This window comes from Lissotriton vulgaris, chromosome 4_1 (genome assembly GCF_964263255.1).
Source record: "Lissotriton vulgaris chromosome 4_1, aLisVul1.2, whole genome shotgun sequence".
NCBI classification, from domain to species: Eukaryota; Metazoa; Chordata; class Amphibia; order Caudata; family Salamandridae; genus Lissotriton; species Lissotriton vulgaris.
Genome location: NC_141691.1, coordinates 2,072,203,348 through 2,072,217,289, shown reverse-complemented (window position 1 = coordinate 2,072,217,289; position 13,942 = coordinate 2,072,203,348). Strand labels below are relative to the sequence as shown.

Here is a 13,942-nt window from a genome sequence, read left to right as displayed (position 1 = left end):
TAAAAAATTCTGACATGCAGTCTCCCAAAATGGCCACCAGAGACAAAAGAGCCCAAATGTAGCCCAAATATCACCCAGATGTAGCCCAAGTATAGCCCAATGACAGAATGTCCCAGAGTGTTCTAAAGAACAACTAGAGCGCTAACAGTCCTACTTATTACAAAGGTATGGCACACCTGAAGCCATCTTGATTGGAATAAAGTGGTAACTCTTAAAACATTTAATTTAAAAAGGAACAAAATGAGGGGGTATATTTTGCCATATGAATTATGATTAGTGCTGCAGAAAGAAAAATTAGGGCACATTTTGAGTGACTTCTCAAACCCTCTTCAATTTCATTAAAAAATTCTGGCATACAGTCTCCCAAGATGGCCACCAGAGACAAAAGAGCCTAAATGTAGCCCAAATATCACCCAGATGTACCCCAAGTATAGCCCAATGACAGAATGTCCCAGAGTGTTCTAAAGAACAACTAGAGCGCTAACAGTCTTACTTATGACGAAAGTATGGTACACCAGAAGCCATCTTGATTGGAATGAAGTGGTAAGTCTGAAAACACTCAATTTAAAAAGGAACAACATGAGGGGGTTAATTTTGCCATAGAAAGTATGATTAGTGCTTCAGAAAGAAAAATTAGGGATCATTTTGAGTGACTTCTCAAATCCTCTTCTATTTCATTAAAAAAATTCTGACATGCAGACTGAAACATGCACTTTGAAAACCAGCAGCAGACGTCCCTGGTGAGCAGTAGCTTTACTACAGTGATCTAATGTGCAACTAGAGTGCTAACATTCAGAATTTATGGCAAATGTGTGACACATCTGAATGCCTTCTTGATGGAACCAAAGTAAACAAGCACTGAAAATGCAATAGATCTTGCCCTCGTTTAAGTTAAAGCCATTCTGTTTGTAATGAGGTGGCTTTTTAGCTTTGCTTTTATTAGTGTTTTTTCAACTTTCATGTAAATAACATGCATCTGTATGCATATAAGTATATGTATGCATGCATTTATGTTTGTATTTATATAGATATACAGATGATATATGTTTATATATGTATGTGTATATATATATATATTCACTGAAAAAACCATAGGCTATAGACCATATATAGTTAGGAATTAGCATTTACAAAACCTTGAAAATTCACTGAAAAAACCATAGGTTATAGACCATATATAGTTAGGAATTCGCATTTACAAAACCTTATTTTACTCACACAAAACCATTGAAATTCCATATATAGTTAGTTGCACTAACTATATATCGCGCACCCGCAATCCACTGCTGATGATGTCACATATTACATCATTCATGACATGGTCAGTGACATCACTGATGACATCTCAAATGACATCACTGATGACAACATCCAGTGACTGTATGTTTCTGTAAAGTTAAAATATGTCTTACATATTGAAGAATGAGTGGATGTATAAGTGTCTGGATGAAGGATTTAGTAGGTACATGACTGACTGTATGAGTGAGTGATTAAATGTGTCTCACTGAGTGCATGGGTTAGTGACTAAACTGTCTTAATTTGTGCATCATTATGTCTGTTGTTCTGTAAACTGTTGCATGTGTTGATAAGTAGCTATATGAGTAACTATATGGGTTATTGATTGGTTGCCCAAGTATTTGTATGGGAGACTGAGTGTGTGTGTGGGTGGCTGGGAGGTGTATGACTGTGCATAGATGTGTGAGCAGTTGATTCACTAGATGTATGGTTTCAAAAGTGCATGTGGAAACAGCTGGATGGGCGGTTGACTGTGTGCATGAGTGTATTGGTGAGTGAATGGATATCTCAGTGCTACATGTCAAAGTAAGTACATATGTAAAACACAGTACATGTGAGAGTTGACATATATAAATAACTGTGCATAAGAGCCAGTGAATGTGTGTGTGGCTGTATGGATCATTGTGAACTTGTATCAGGGATTGTATAAGAGAGTAAATATGTGTTAGTATATGTTTGAATAAGTAAAGTTTGTATAACTGTATAGTTGAGGTAATGGAGGTGTGATTGATTCTTTGCATGACTGAATAGGTGTGTGAGTAACTCCATGGATGAGTGACAGTCTGTGAGTGTCTGTTTACACTGATTGTATCTAAGGTTATATTAGAGTCTGAAGAGGTTCATCGTATTATCACATGAATGATATCATCAGTGATGTGATCAGTAATGTCAAATGAGATGTCATCAGTGATGTCATTTGAGATGTCATCTGTGATGTCATTTGAGATGTCATCAGTGATGTCATCAGTGATGTCACTGACCATGTCATGAATGATGTAATATGTGACATCATCAGCAGTGGATTGCGGGTGCGCGATATATAGTTAGTGCAACTAACTATATATGGAATTTCAATGGTTTTGTGTGAGTAAAATAAGGTTTTGTAAATGCGAATTCCTAACTATATATGGTCTATAACCTATGGTTTTTTCATATATATATATATATATGATTCATAGCTGCCAAGGTTTCAGATTGCTATGTGTGACATTGTCATAATTTCTGAGTATATAAGAGTGACATTACGAGGACTATGAGTGACATTTTCTTGCGAGCAAAATCTAGCAATGAAGACAAGGAAAACATTTAAATATCAGAAATTCCCATGATTTGAACATCTTAAAACTTCTGTAAATCACCAGCAATGAAAGGGCACTAACCAGACACAGACTGTGTGACTACAGTTCTCCGTATTAGAGGGCAGTCAGGCACAGCAGTTGTTAAGAAGATGATATCATTGATCTGCTCATTCATGACCTGCGCTAACCTAAGAAAGAAAAATTAATGGCATAGCAAGTGCAACTAGGTTGGTTATACAATCACTCGGTCTCGGGCATTATCGGTTGCTAGTGAAATAAGGTAAAAAAGAATGCTGGGAAAATAAATGAGTAACTACAAATTGCACTGACACAAAGGTGCAAAATGAAGTCCTAAGAAAAAGTTGGACGTTATATTATACTGGTTTTGCACATATTCAAAGAAACAATGTTTAGATTTATGACACATTGTGGTCACCTAAGTACTGAGCCCTTTCAAAAGAGAAAACAATTCCTTTTTTTGAAAATAAAGATTTTTATAAGATCGGTTATGTAAATCTGTCACTGTAAATGGACTAGCTGCTACCTTGATTATTTTAACAATATATAGATGCTGAAACAAGGTTCACGGATGGTGAAAGAGTTATTATGCTTGTGTGGTGAAGAACTTTGTACTAGTATTGCCAGGAGAAAGTAACAATTCCGGGCGCTGGGGCACAAGCTGAGGCAGGAAAAACACCTGTGTTGCCGTGTGGTCGGAAGAAAGACAACACATCACCCTGCCTCAGCCAGCTTACGCTGACCCCCCCCCCGTTCCACCCCAACCCCATGCCCCCTGGCAATCAATTAGCATGCTGCAGAGCATTAGTTTGGACTCCAGTCCCTCTCTGTTCCATGTGGGGCCCAGGCCAGGCGGACTCGAGGCTCCCAAAACAGAATGTATTAGGCCCCAAACATGGATCCCTTCTCAATTGCATTAATAGAGTTAACACAACAGTATGACTCAGCACTACAGCACCGGGCACTTATTTTCAGGGCACTCCTCAGGAGACTGAGAGGCACACATTAATTCACAGCCAAGTCTGCCTGTATATTTTGTAAACCACTAGGCTACTTTAAGCTTTACTTTCAACTTTTTAAGTAACCTAAAATGAATTCAATGTTAACGAGCTGAGCCCTTACCGGCGATCACAGAGCTAGTACAGGGCGGGCCGGCTCTGCTTAAGAGAGGCAGGCGTTCGGGTCGGAACTGCAAGAAAGTGAAGTTCAATTGCTGCACCTGCAGTCCACGGAGACGAGGGCAAGGACTCCAAGGAGAGGCCGAAATCCAGGCCTTTACTTGTGCAGACAGGGACTCTTAGTTGCTAGAGAAGCACTGGTCTCTGGTCACGACATTTCTGTTAAATTAACAAACACACTCTGGCACTTGCTTAGGCAGAGGCCGCAGATTAGTGTCAGTCTGGTCCTGGACTCAAAGACTGTGGCGAATGGCGCGCCATAATGGCATGCAGCAACTCTGCTCTGCAAGGCTGGCTGCAGCTGGCAGGCTCAGGCTAGCGTGAAACACCACAGGCCATGACATTTATTTGAATAAATACGTCGCACTCCTAAAATTAAATTAGTTTATAGTGTTATTGTGACTGACAAAAAGTGAGTTCACTTACAGCGTTCACAGTTCGTCTTCGGTCTTCTCTTGGCTAAGGCAGCGTGACTCTGCACCAGTGTCGACAGAACCTCAGCCTCTCACCGCACTCTCTTACCTGCATCATGTTGCCGCGGGCGGCCCGGCTCAGCTGGGCAGGGCAGGTCAGTCTGGTGCGAACAGCAGGGTGCTGCTCGGCCTCGCAGCACCATGATTCCGACCCCAGTCGCCCCCAAGCAAGTGAGTAACACTCTGCAGATGATGGGCCAGGCCCCAGCAGAGGGAGTTCTCACAACACAATAACTCCCGGCTGCACTTTCTGGAAGCAGGACGTGACGTGACGTCCTCCTGTGACGCTACACTGAACGGTGAGCCAGGCTATGGCGCCACTCAGGCATCTAGTAACTCAGAGCCTCGCTGCGCGCCCCGCGCCCAGCAGGAATACAAAAAGATACATTGTGGCAGCAAAGGCTGCCACTCTCAGAGATTGAGCCTGAGTTACTAGTAGGGCTCCCAAGCCTACTGGCGCAGCCCCTGCAAGCAAGGATCTGAGTGGCGCGAGCTGCAACACACTGTTTACAGCGCGATTTCTGTGACAGCTCTCATGTGCATTATGCGTGAAAATGATTCAGTGCGGTGACGCGGAGCACCACACTGAAATGCGTTAGTGTCACGTCTGATGCGTGATACTTGACAGGACTGATGATTTATAAAACAGTGGGTGGGCAGCGTGCCGATTTTTGATTAATGTTGCATTTTTTTAAGCATCTTGTACCGAATGCCTCGAGCCCAGTTATTGGTGCTGGTTGAATGTACAGGATTGTAGATGGGAGCCTGTGAATAATCATATTTTAGTTGATTAAATCATTGGTCCATATTTCAGCTGTTTTGTGTGGCTTGGAGTCAGTCCCTGTGGCCTTCTGACATGCCTTTTTCTGCTGAAGACAGCCCCTGATTAGTGAAAGAGAGAAGGAAATAGCTCTCTTTAAATGCATCACTTGACGGGCATTCATTTAATGCTGTTTGTCAAGAGGTGGGATCGTGAGAAGGGAATGTGCTGTTTGGAAACAAATCTGAAAGATTTCTAAACAAAATGGGTAAATGTAGCCTGCGTATTTAGTTGTAAACCACAAACATAGGTGGGGACACAGTACCAGAAAACGAGCCCAGACATCAGCCGCAACTGGTTCCAAATTTTGGTAATTTCCCAACAAAGTAGTAACATGAAATCCCCAAAACGAGACTGATTAGTCTGATGTAATAAAAACTTTGCTTAGGCCTTGTTTTCATACCTCAGCCTCAGTCTTACTTCGTAGCTTACTTGCATGGCCTTCTCCAGACAATCCATGGCTTGCATGATGTTTCATGTCTTGCTGCATGTTATCCCCAGGCATGTGTTTTTGGTCACCTGTTTAATATGTTTTCTGTTAATCATCTCTGTAGAGCAGACACCTCGATATTGCATCTTGCAATAATTAACCAGGGGGGGAGTGAATCTTCTAATGTGACTACTGGGTACATTTACATGAATCGTCCAATTTTTCCAGTTGGTAAAGGGGCAGATCAAAGCTACTAATTCAGCTCACGGCTTAGAAAAGTGAAGGATTCCATCGTTGTTGCCAGCAGCATGGCACCTTGAATGAGCATGCTCTGTAGCGAGGTTAGCACTCTAGTTCTTTTGAATTCTTCATGTGCAGAATGGTGCACCCGCTGCAGTCTGTGGCTCTCGCTTTGACTTGTTGGTAAACAGGAAGTGAGGTTGGATTCTGGGCTGATGATTAAGTAGACTGATTCATCATATCTGTTTCATGTATTTGTGTCAGATCAGTGTTTCTGTATTTAGTCCTTACTGATATACGTTTGTCGACTGTTGAGCCTGCCTTGACTAGGACTCGTTGAATGTAAAGTGCTGACATACATACGAGGGGATTGAGCGCTACATAAAACGATTAAATAGATAAAGTGGTCCTGCGTCCCTGTACATTTTAAATTGCGCATTCCTGGTGAGATATCATGGGAGAGAAACCTGTGAAACTGAGCATTTGCCAAATCTTAACTCGGGGGACCCTCTCCATGCCTGAGGGACCCTCATTCTGCAGATGGTGAGACCACGAAGTCTGGGTTGTCTACTCAGTTCCTCTTATCCCGCAGTTTCCTCAGTGTATGTGGCTGGGTGGACTCTGTGCACCCCCTCCTTCCTTTATTTTTCTCTGTCACTCCTTATCGTCTCTTCTCTGTTCGAGCTCCCGTTCTCCTGATATGCCGGCTGCCTCTGTCAGCTAGCTCTTTGGTTGCTGCATATGCCCTTTCGCTCTGCAGATAGCCGCGTGTTCACTCTACACTATCTCCTTCGTCTGGTTCCTGATTTTTCATCAGTCCTCAGCCTTTGCATGTTCCACCCTGCGCAGGTTGGCAGGAAGACTGTTAAAAAGTTTGGCAACAGTAAAGGAGCTTCCCCCAAGAGGAACTTTAGAAATTGAGGGATCTGTAGGAGGCGGCTGTTATTGGATCGAAGAACCTTCTCTTTGGTGTATGGGACCAGTTTGTTTGTGTAGTTGCGAGGGGCCTCACTGTGGAAAGCGCGGAAGGTACGTTGGCGCGTAAAATCTAATGCGCTGTTCAACTGTAAGCTAGTGCAAATGTCTCAGATGAGGAGAATTGTGATGGCGCAGTGGGACTCTCCTAATTAATCTTGCTGCTGATTTCTGGAGTAAATGGAGTCTGTGTGTCAGATACGCAGGGAGACTAAGGTACAGACTATTAGATTAGGGCAGGCGAGAGGTGACTAAAGCATGGGAGTATTGTCTTCCTCGTCTCCTCAGAAACCAGATAAAGGCACTTTTTAAAGATTTCAACTTCATGAAACCGACCGCCTAGATTTGCTTAGTTTGAGCACCTGTCCTCCCAATCGCTCCAGGCCTGCTCTCCCTCACCTGCCTTCTGACTCACTCCATGTCTGCTCTGCCAAGCCGCTCGTCTGACTCTTCATGCCTGCTTACCCTCGCCTGTGCTCTCCTGCCATGTTACTTTGTGCTCACTCCATGCCTGCTCTCCCTCCCCATCCTCTGACTGCATGCCTGCTGTCCCTCGCTTGTCTGCTTACTCACTCCATTCCTGCTCTCCCTTACCAGTCCTCTTACTCATTTCAAAATTTCTCTTCCGCCGCGTGTTCCTCTGTGCTCACTCCATGCCTGCTGTACTTCGGCTGTCCTCTGACTCATTGCACCCCTGCTCTCCAGCTGCCATTTTCTCTGTACTGTCAAGCAAAGAAATTCCTTTCTGTGTGTTCCAAATCATATACTAGCATTTACTTTCCAAAACACCATTTGTTTAGACCAATTTCAAACTACATATATAGCCCCATGTAAAATATTATAATCACAACATAAAAATGTATGTATCTAAGTACTTTTTATTAAAAGAAGTTCGAAGTAGATGCATTAACAATTCATTTAAAACATTCATACATATTCCTCATAACATTATGTTCAGTTTGGTGAATTTCACAGTAAATCAATACATATTTCACAATACATCATTTCAATAAAACAATATGTATACATATAAAAAATCCGTATGTCAACGCGTTTCGGTGCTTCGTTTTTATAGAACCCCTTCCTCAGGACGGTATGGTTTAAAAACATCAAATCTTCTTTATTATTGTTAAATTCAATCTTTTGGGTACCAGATATATCCCTGGGGGTCACAGTAAATGCTGAACCTTCACTTCAACTCTGTATTTCATCAGAGAATTTATTTATTGCCTGGCGGCGACACGCTTCGTTTAGAACATTGTATGTCGACACGTTCCCAGTCTCCCTGGTATCCCGCTCTGACTCTGGATACCAGGGAGACCGGGAAGGCGGACCGCTACTACTTTTACAAGAGACGCTGACTATCCCCTCAAAGAATAAAGAGGAAGGAAACTTGAGATATGCCAAGAGGAGATAAAGAAAGAAATACCCTCGTGCAAGCAAGGCCTAGAATAAATAAAATCTAAGAATCAAACGACATACAATGTTCTAAACGAAGCATGTCGCCGCCAGGCTATAAATAAATTCTCTGATGAAATACAGAGTTGAAGTGGAGGTTCAGTATTTACTGTGACCCCAGGGATATATCTGGTACCCGAAAGATTGAATTTAACAATAGTAAAGAAGATTTGATGTTTTTAAACCATACCGTCCTGTGGAAGGTGTTCTATAAAAACGAAGCCCCGAAATGCGCCGACATACAGATTTTTTAATATGTATAAATATTGTTCTATTGAAATGATGTATTGTGAAATATGTATTGATTTACTGTGAAATTCACCAAAACTGAACATAATGTTATGAGGAATATGTATGAATGTTTTTAATGAATTGTTAATGCATCTATTTCGAACTTCTTTTAATAAAAAGTACTTAGATACATACATTTTTATGTTGTGATTATAATATTTTACATGGGGCTATATATGTAGTTTGAAATTGGTCTAAACAAATGGTGTTTTGGAAAGTAAATGCTATTATATGATTTGGAACACACAGAAAGGAATTTCTTTGCTTGATTGTGATATTTCCCGGTCCTTTCTGGGTTTATTTGGGAAAACTCTCTTTTTAGAGCCATTTTCTCTGTACTGACCATGTTGCCCCTTCTCTCCTTCTCTTCAGGTCGTCTGCTGGATCCTGTTTCTTGGCCTCTTCTCCTACCTGAAGGTGGCGATCGGGAGCCTGCTGCACGAGGCTGGGCATGCAGCGCTGGTGTGGTGTGGAGTGGCCATCCAAGCCGGCTCCCTGGTGGGGGCTCTGGTCATGTTCCCGATGGTCAGCCTCTACCACCTCTTTCAGAGTGGTCAGGACTGTGTGGACAGCTGCGTGGCCTGACGCCCCTACCAGAGCCGCCCTGGTCTCGGTACCAGACTGTTCATTATTGACCAAGGTGGATTGCCAACATCCCAGCCGCACGTGGCTCCTGGTGAGCAGCCAGGGGGCCATCAGGCACAGTACTGTCAGGGTTAGCTGCTAGTGACTCATGGATGAACCGAGGAGGCCCACAACTTCTGACCAAATCTCACTCTCTGGGAAAGCTGCACTTCTCTTCTCCATGAGCAGGTGCTCAGGATGTCTCCGCTCTTAAGGACCCACTTGCTCAATGTGAAGATATTCCTCTGAGGTTCTCTGAAAAAACAAAATCACATCAAATTCTTGCTGAGAATCAAAAGCTGGGTTGTATCTATCTTAAACTTTTTGTGATAGACTGTTTTTATTCATTCTTTCAAGAATTGTTGGCATTATCGGTGTTTAAATGTGTGTGAATAATCTTTTCATAATGTCTGTATTTTAGGAAGTTCTAATGGCGACATTCCTTTCATGGCTTTGGCCACTGAATTTTTTCTTCAGGATATAGATTAAGAAATTGTAGGAACTTATCTTTCAGAACTAGGTAGATGTAGTAAATATTTAATTTTCAGAAGACGCAATGGTGATTCATTTTACAGTGTGGCGGGAAAAGGTATGACCGTCTCTGACTTCTCGTACTAATCGTCACAGTAGAAAGGAAGCAACTATAGTTCTCATTCACGCTACCGGGTTGTTACCGTATAGATCGGCGGGAGGGAACTGTGGCATGTCTGCTGAAGGTCAGGCTGACTCTGTATTCGACTGCATCAAAGTTTGGGCTTTGAGCCTGATTTAGATTTCGGCGGACATGTTACTCTGTCACAACGGTAATAGATATCCCGCGGTCCTGCAGCAAATTTCAATCTGATAGGATTTTATGGGGTTTATATTTCTGCGGACGGGCTATCCGTCACCGTTGTGAGAGTAAACAGTCCGCCAAAATCTAAATTGGGTCATAATTCTAGTCAGGACCGATAAGTGGAAAGGCCTGGCCTAATGCAATAAATACAAAAAAGAGAGCCCCTTCTTCAGGGGTGTGGGAAGGGTCTTGAGTAAAAAGAGGAACCATCATTTAACTGTGGACCTGCACATTGATATTGAACATACACACATACACACACATACACACAGCAATTGCATGCTGTGTATGGCAAGGGGTCCTTTACCGACCGCTATCTTTTTCAATGATGGAAGGGCTTATGGAGTAATGTGAATAGCTGTATCACAGATGATGTTATTTAAGATGTCCTATGCAATGTCAGTGAGGTCATCAGTAAGGTCATTACCACGTCATTAGTGATGAAATATGAGGTCGTAAGCAGTGCATGACGAGGTGCAAGTTATGGTTATTTCACTGAAGTTAACTGGCAAATGTAAGCTTTTTTTGTTTAAACAGTAGCTCATATTCATTCTATCACATAACTATCATTTCACTTTAACTTTTGGTTCTTTCAGTGAAGTTCTGTAATTATTTTTTTCCAGATCATTTTCAAAGTTGAACGTATGCCCAACTCACTCGAACAGCTTACGTCAGACCCCCCCCCCCCCCCCCCCCCCCCCCCCCCCCCCCCCCCCCCCCAGCCACCAAGGGTGCCTAAAGTCCCGCTGGTGCCCAACCTACAGACTAACCCTGCGTCATCCCTCCATTGGCACCCAACCCCACAGGAGCCCACCCCCGACCCCCAGCTGTGCCAAACCAAAGCCCTGCACAGCAGGGGCTTGGGTGTAGGGCCTAGCGTCCGGCCAGGCCTTGCGCCCATCTCCCCCAGCTGGTGGCCAAGTGCCCACCACCCTGCGGTCCTGCACACTGGTGGTTGGCTGCAGGGACTGGTCTGTGGTCAAACCCTTCTTCGTCATTTTCTTTTTATAATGTTTTATCGGTACCATGCTACCACAGGAGGTGCTGTGCTGGGGTAGTGCAGTACCAGGCAACGGTACAGTGGAATCCTCAATCAGAAATGAATACTTTTTATTTTGATTCAAGGCCCCGCCACATGGTCCTGGGCGATTCGGTGTCTGAAATCCACCAGCCCTTTTATGGCTGCTACAACCTTTTCTCCATGTTGTAGCCTGCCAATCCGAATCCACCCATGCACTTTGAACGGCCAATCGGAGCATATCTGAACACCAACTGTCCAGAAATCTCTAACTTTTTAACAGCATTAACCCCTTTAGAACCACCCCAGCACCTCTTTAAACGCTAATTTCTCAAATGACCAGATTTAAAAAAAAATTTGCTTTCTGAGTAAAGTTATATAACTTTTAGCCAAATTTTGATAATTCCATTCAGAGGTTTTTTACCCTTATCCGTAAGCACACTTTCCCGTGGGAATTAACAATGGAAAGCACACTTTTGGGACGCCCCCTTTTCCTATGAAAACTCAGACCCAAAAGTAACTACACAGTGGCAACTTCCACCGTTTGTTTTATTTAGGTAGGTAGGCAGGTAGGTAGGCAGATAGGTAGGTAGGTTGATAGGGTAGGTATGTTGGTAGGTAGGTTGATAGGTAGGTAGGTTGATAGGTAGGTAGGCTGATATGTAGGTAGGCTGATAGGTAGGTAGGTAGGCTGATAGGTAGGTAGGTTGATAGGTAGGTAGATAGGTAGCTAGCTAGATAGATACTTAGCTTGCTAGATAGGTAGGTAGATATAAGTAGGTATATAGATATAGGTAGGTAGGTAGGTAGATAGGTGGTTAGATAAATATTCACTAAAAAAAGCAAAAGTTAGTGACCTAGTTGGGTGACAGTCACACACATCAAGTTTGAAAACTAAAAGCCACTGAAATGTGCCAGTTCTAGTTCAGTGAGCTGACTAGAACATCCGCCCCACTATGCACTGCTTATGACCTGACCTATTACATCCCAGAAGGCATATTTAATGACATCACTGATGACCTCATCCTCTGAATGTGGCAGATTACTAAACACTTTTCATACTGGAAGGTATTTGGCGAGCTACAACTAGGTCCAGTTTTCTGTCGTCTCTGTAGTGCTAACAGGCATAACTTTTCCCAACATGCAGGGCACGGAGCGCGCATATGAAATAACGCACATTTAGTAGATATTATGGGTTTTTTGTTTATTGGTACTCGGGTGCGTGAGAATCGTAATGGCTCTGTAGAAAAACAATGCAATCATCAAGTTATTAAAGTGAACAGCGTTCAAAAGAGTGTTTGGTGAATATTTACCTTAATGAAGATGTGCCTGCTAAATACCTCATCTGGTATAAAATTTTAGGTCAAAGCCTTAACATCTGTGCATAAGCCCCTGATTAGTATGGACATCCAGGTCCTATTGCCAACCCTCTGTAGTTTGTAAAAATACACTACACATATTCCAGAAATGAGCAGAATGGCGTACACAAAAGAAAACAGATTACAATCGTCCTGCAAATTAAACTTCCTGAAAGTGAGTCACCCATATGTTATATATTCTTCAACAATGTATAATGTCTTTGAATTTTCTGTGAACTTCTAGAAATAAACATCTGTATCTTATAATTATCCGGTTTATATAGCAGTTGTTGATAGCAGTACATGACCACTCTTTAATGTCTGCATATGCATGGAAATCGACAGGTGAAATGTATATATTGGCAGCATGAGTTTTAATTTTTCTCACAAACTTTGGGAACAGGAATTTGATTTAAGCCACAGTATTTGTAACGTACTTCTGCATTTCACACTAGGCGCACTCAGTCTGCCCCTTGTGTGTACAGGAGATTTGGAAGTATCTATTTTAGTTTTTTGTGTTATTTTTCACACCTTTTTAATTATTTATTAGCTTAAAACTGTTTTCATTTGTTATATTTTTTGTGCAACTCTTTGTGTTCTGTGTGGAGATGGTCTTCCATGACTGTTGAATATATTATTCTATAACTTTCACAACAGGCCTCTATTTTGTGACCGTTCATCATTTGGCTTTCTGTTCTTTATGCAGCACTTCCTGCAGCGAAGCTAGTTCACCTTCTACTTCTCACCTTTGCTGCATCTCTGTACAACTTATGCTATTGGGATGCATAGCCCTCGCGTGCTTCTCGATTCCCCTGATTTCTTCTATGCAGCACCTGCCTGCAAAATGTGCACATAACCTCCTGCGCACTTATGTTTTTATTTGCCAGGTAGAAGTGCGAAAAACTGCTACACCAGTGTTTCCTCCACATGTCCTGCTTGTTGTGGGAGCCCTGGATGAGACAGTAGTAATGCCACCATCTTTAGATGGTGCACCTCTCATGGGCACTGTGCATAATGTGCTTGGTGTTTCAGGTGCCCACTTTTGCCTGAGGACATAATGGTTTCCGGTTGCATTTAGTGCAAACTGTCTCTCTTATTCCACTAATGGTAGTCAGGAAAAGCAGTTGAGGATATTTCTAAAGGGTGTGACCTTATTAGATCTCGCCTAGGCAGCGCGCATGCGCTGCTCTAAAGAGGGCCTTTAGCAATCAGTCTTCACATTTCAAGCACTCATGCTTGTGGCGTCATCCACCTTGCGGGAGTTAGCAGCGGCGCTCATGGGCCATATCTTTGTAATTAACGTGACCGTGCCGCTGCTCACTCCCGCAAAGTGGATGCCGCCACAAGCACGAGTGCTTGAAAGGTGCAGACCGCTTGTTCAACTTTAAAACATACAGGCTCCACCTTTGAGCTGGTGTTCAACAAAACCATTTTCCCTTTCCCCATCTTGCTAAGGGGCGGTAGTTTCCAGGTAGCACTGAAGCACTTGTGTGGCTCTCTGAATGAACGAAGTTACCTCTGCTATTAAACATTGGTTCAGCATTGTACTGGTAGTCATTCAACGACTGGTTCAGCATTGTACTGGTAGTCATTCAACTACTGCTAGATGAGCGAATTGAAGAATGGTATT

The 13,942-nt window shown here is 42.8% G+C and overlaps 1 protein-coding gene across 4 annotated transcripts in view; it reads left to right on the top strand.

Moving 5' to 3' along the window:
- The window catches only part of SLC52A2 (solute carrier family 52 member 2), a 155,889-nt gene extending 143,307 nt beyond the window's left edge, over positions 1-12,582 (top strand). For 3 of the 4 annotated variants that reach the window (XM_086966502.1, XM_086966504.1, XM_086966500.1), the window contains exon 6: positions 8,850-9,436. In XM_086966502.1, the coding sequence (XP_086822628.1) occupies positions 8,850-9,062 (213 nt within the window). In that variant the 3' untranslated portion in view covers positions 9,063-9,436. Of the gene's footprint in view, positions 1-8,849 lie in introns of all 4 variants that reach the window. The other variant, XM_086966501.1, reaches the window with a different exon arrangement.
- The last annotated feature ends 1,360 nt before the right edge of the window (positions 12,583-13,942 follow it).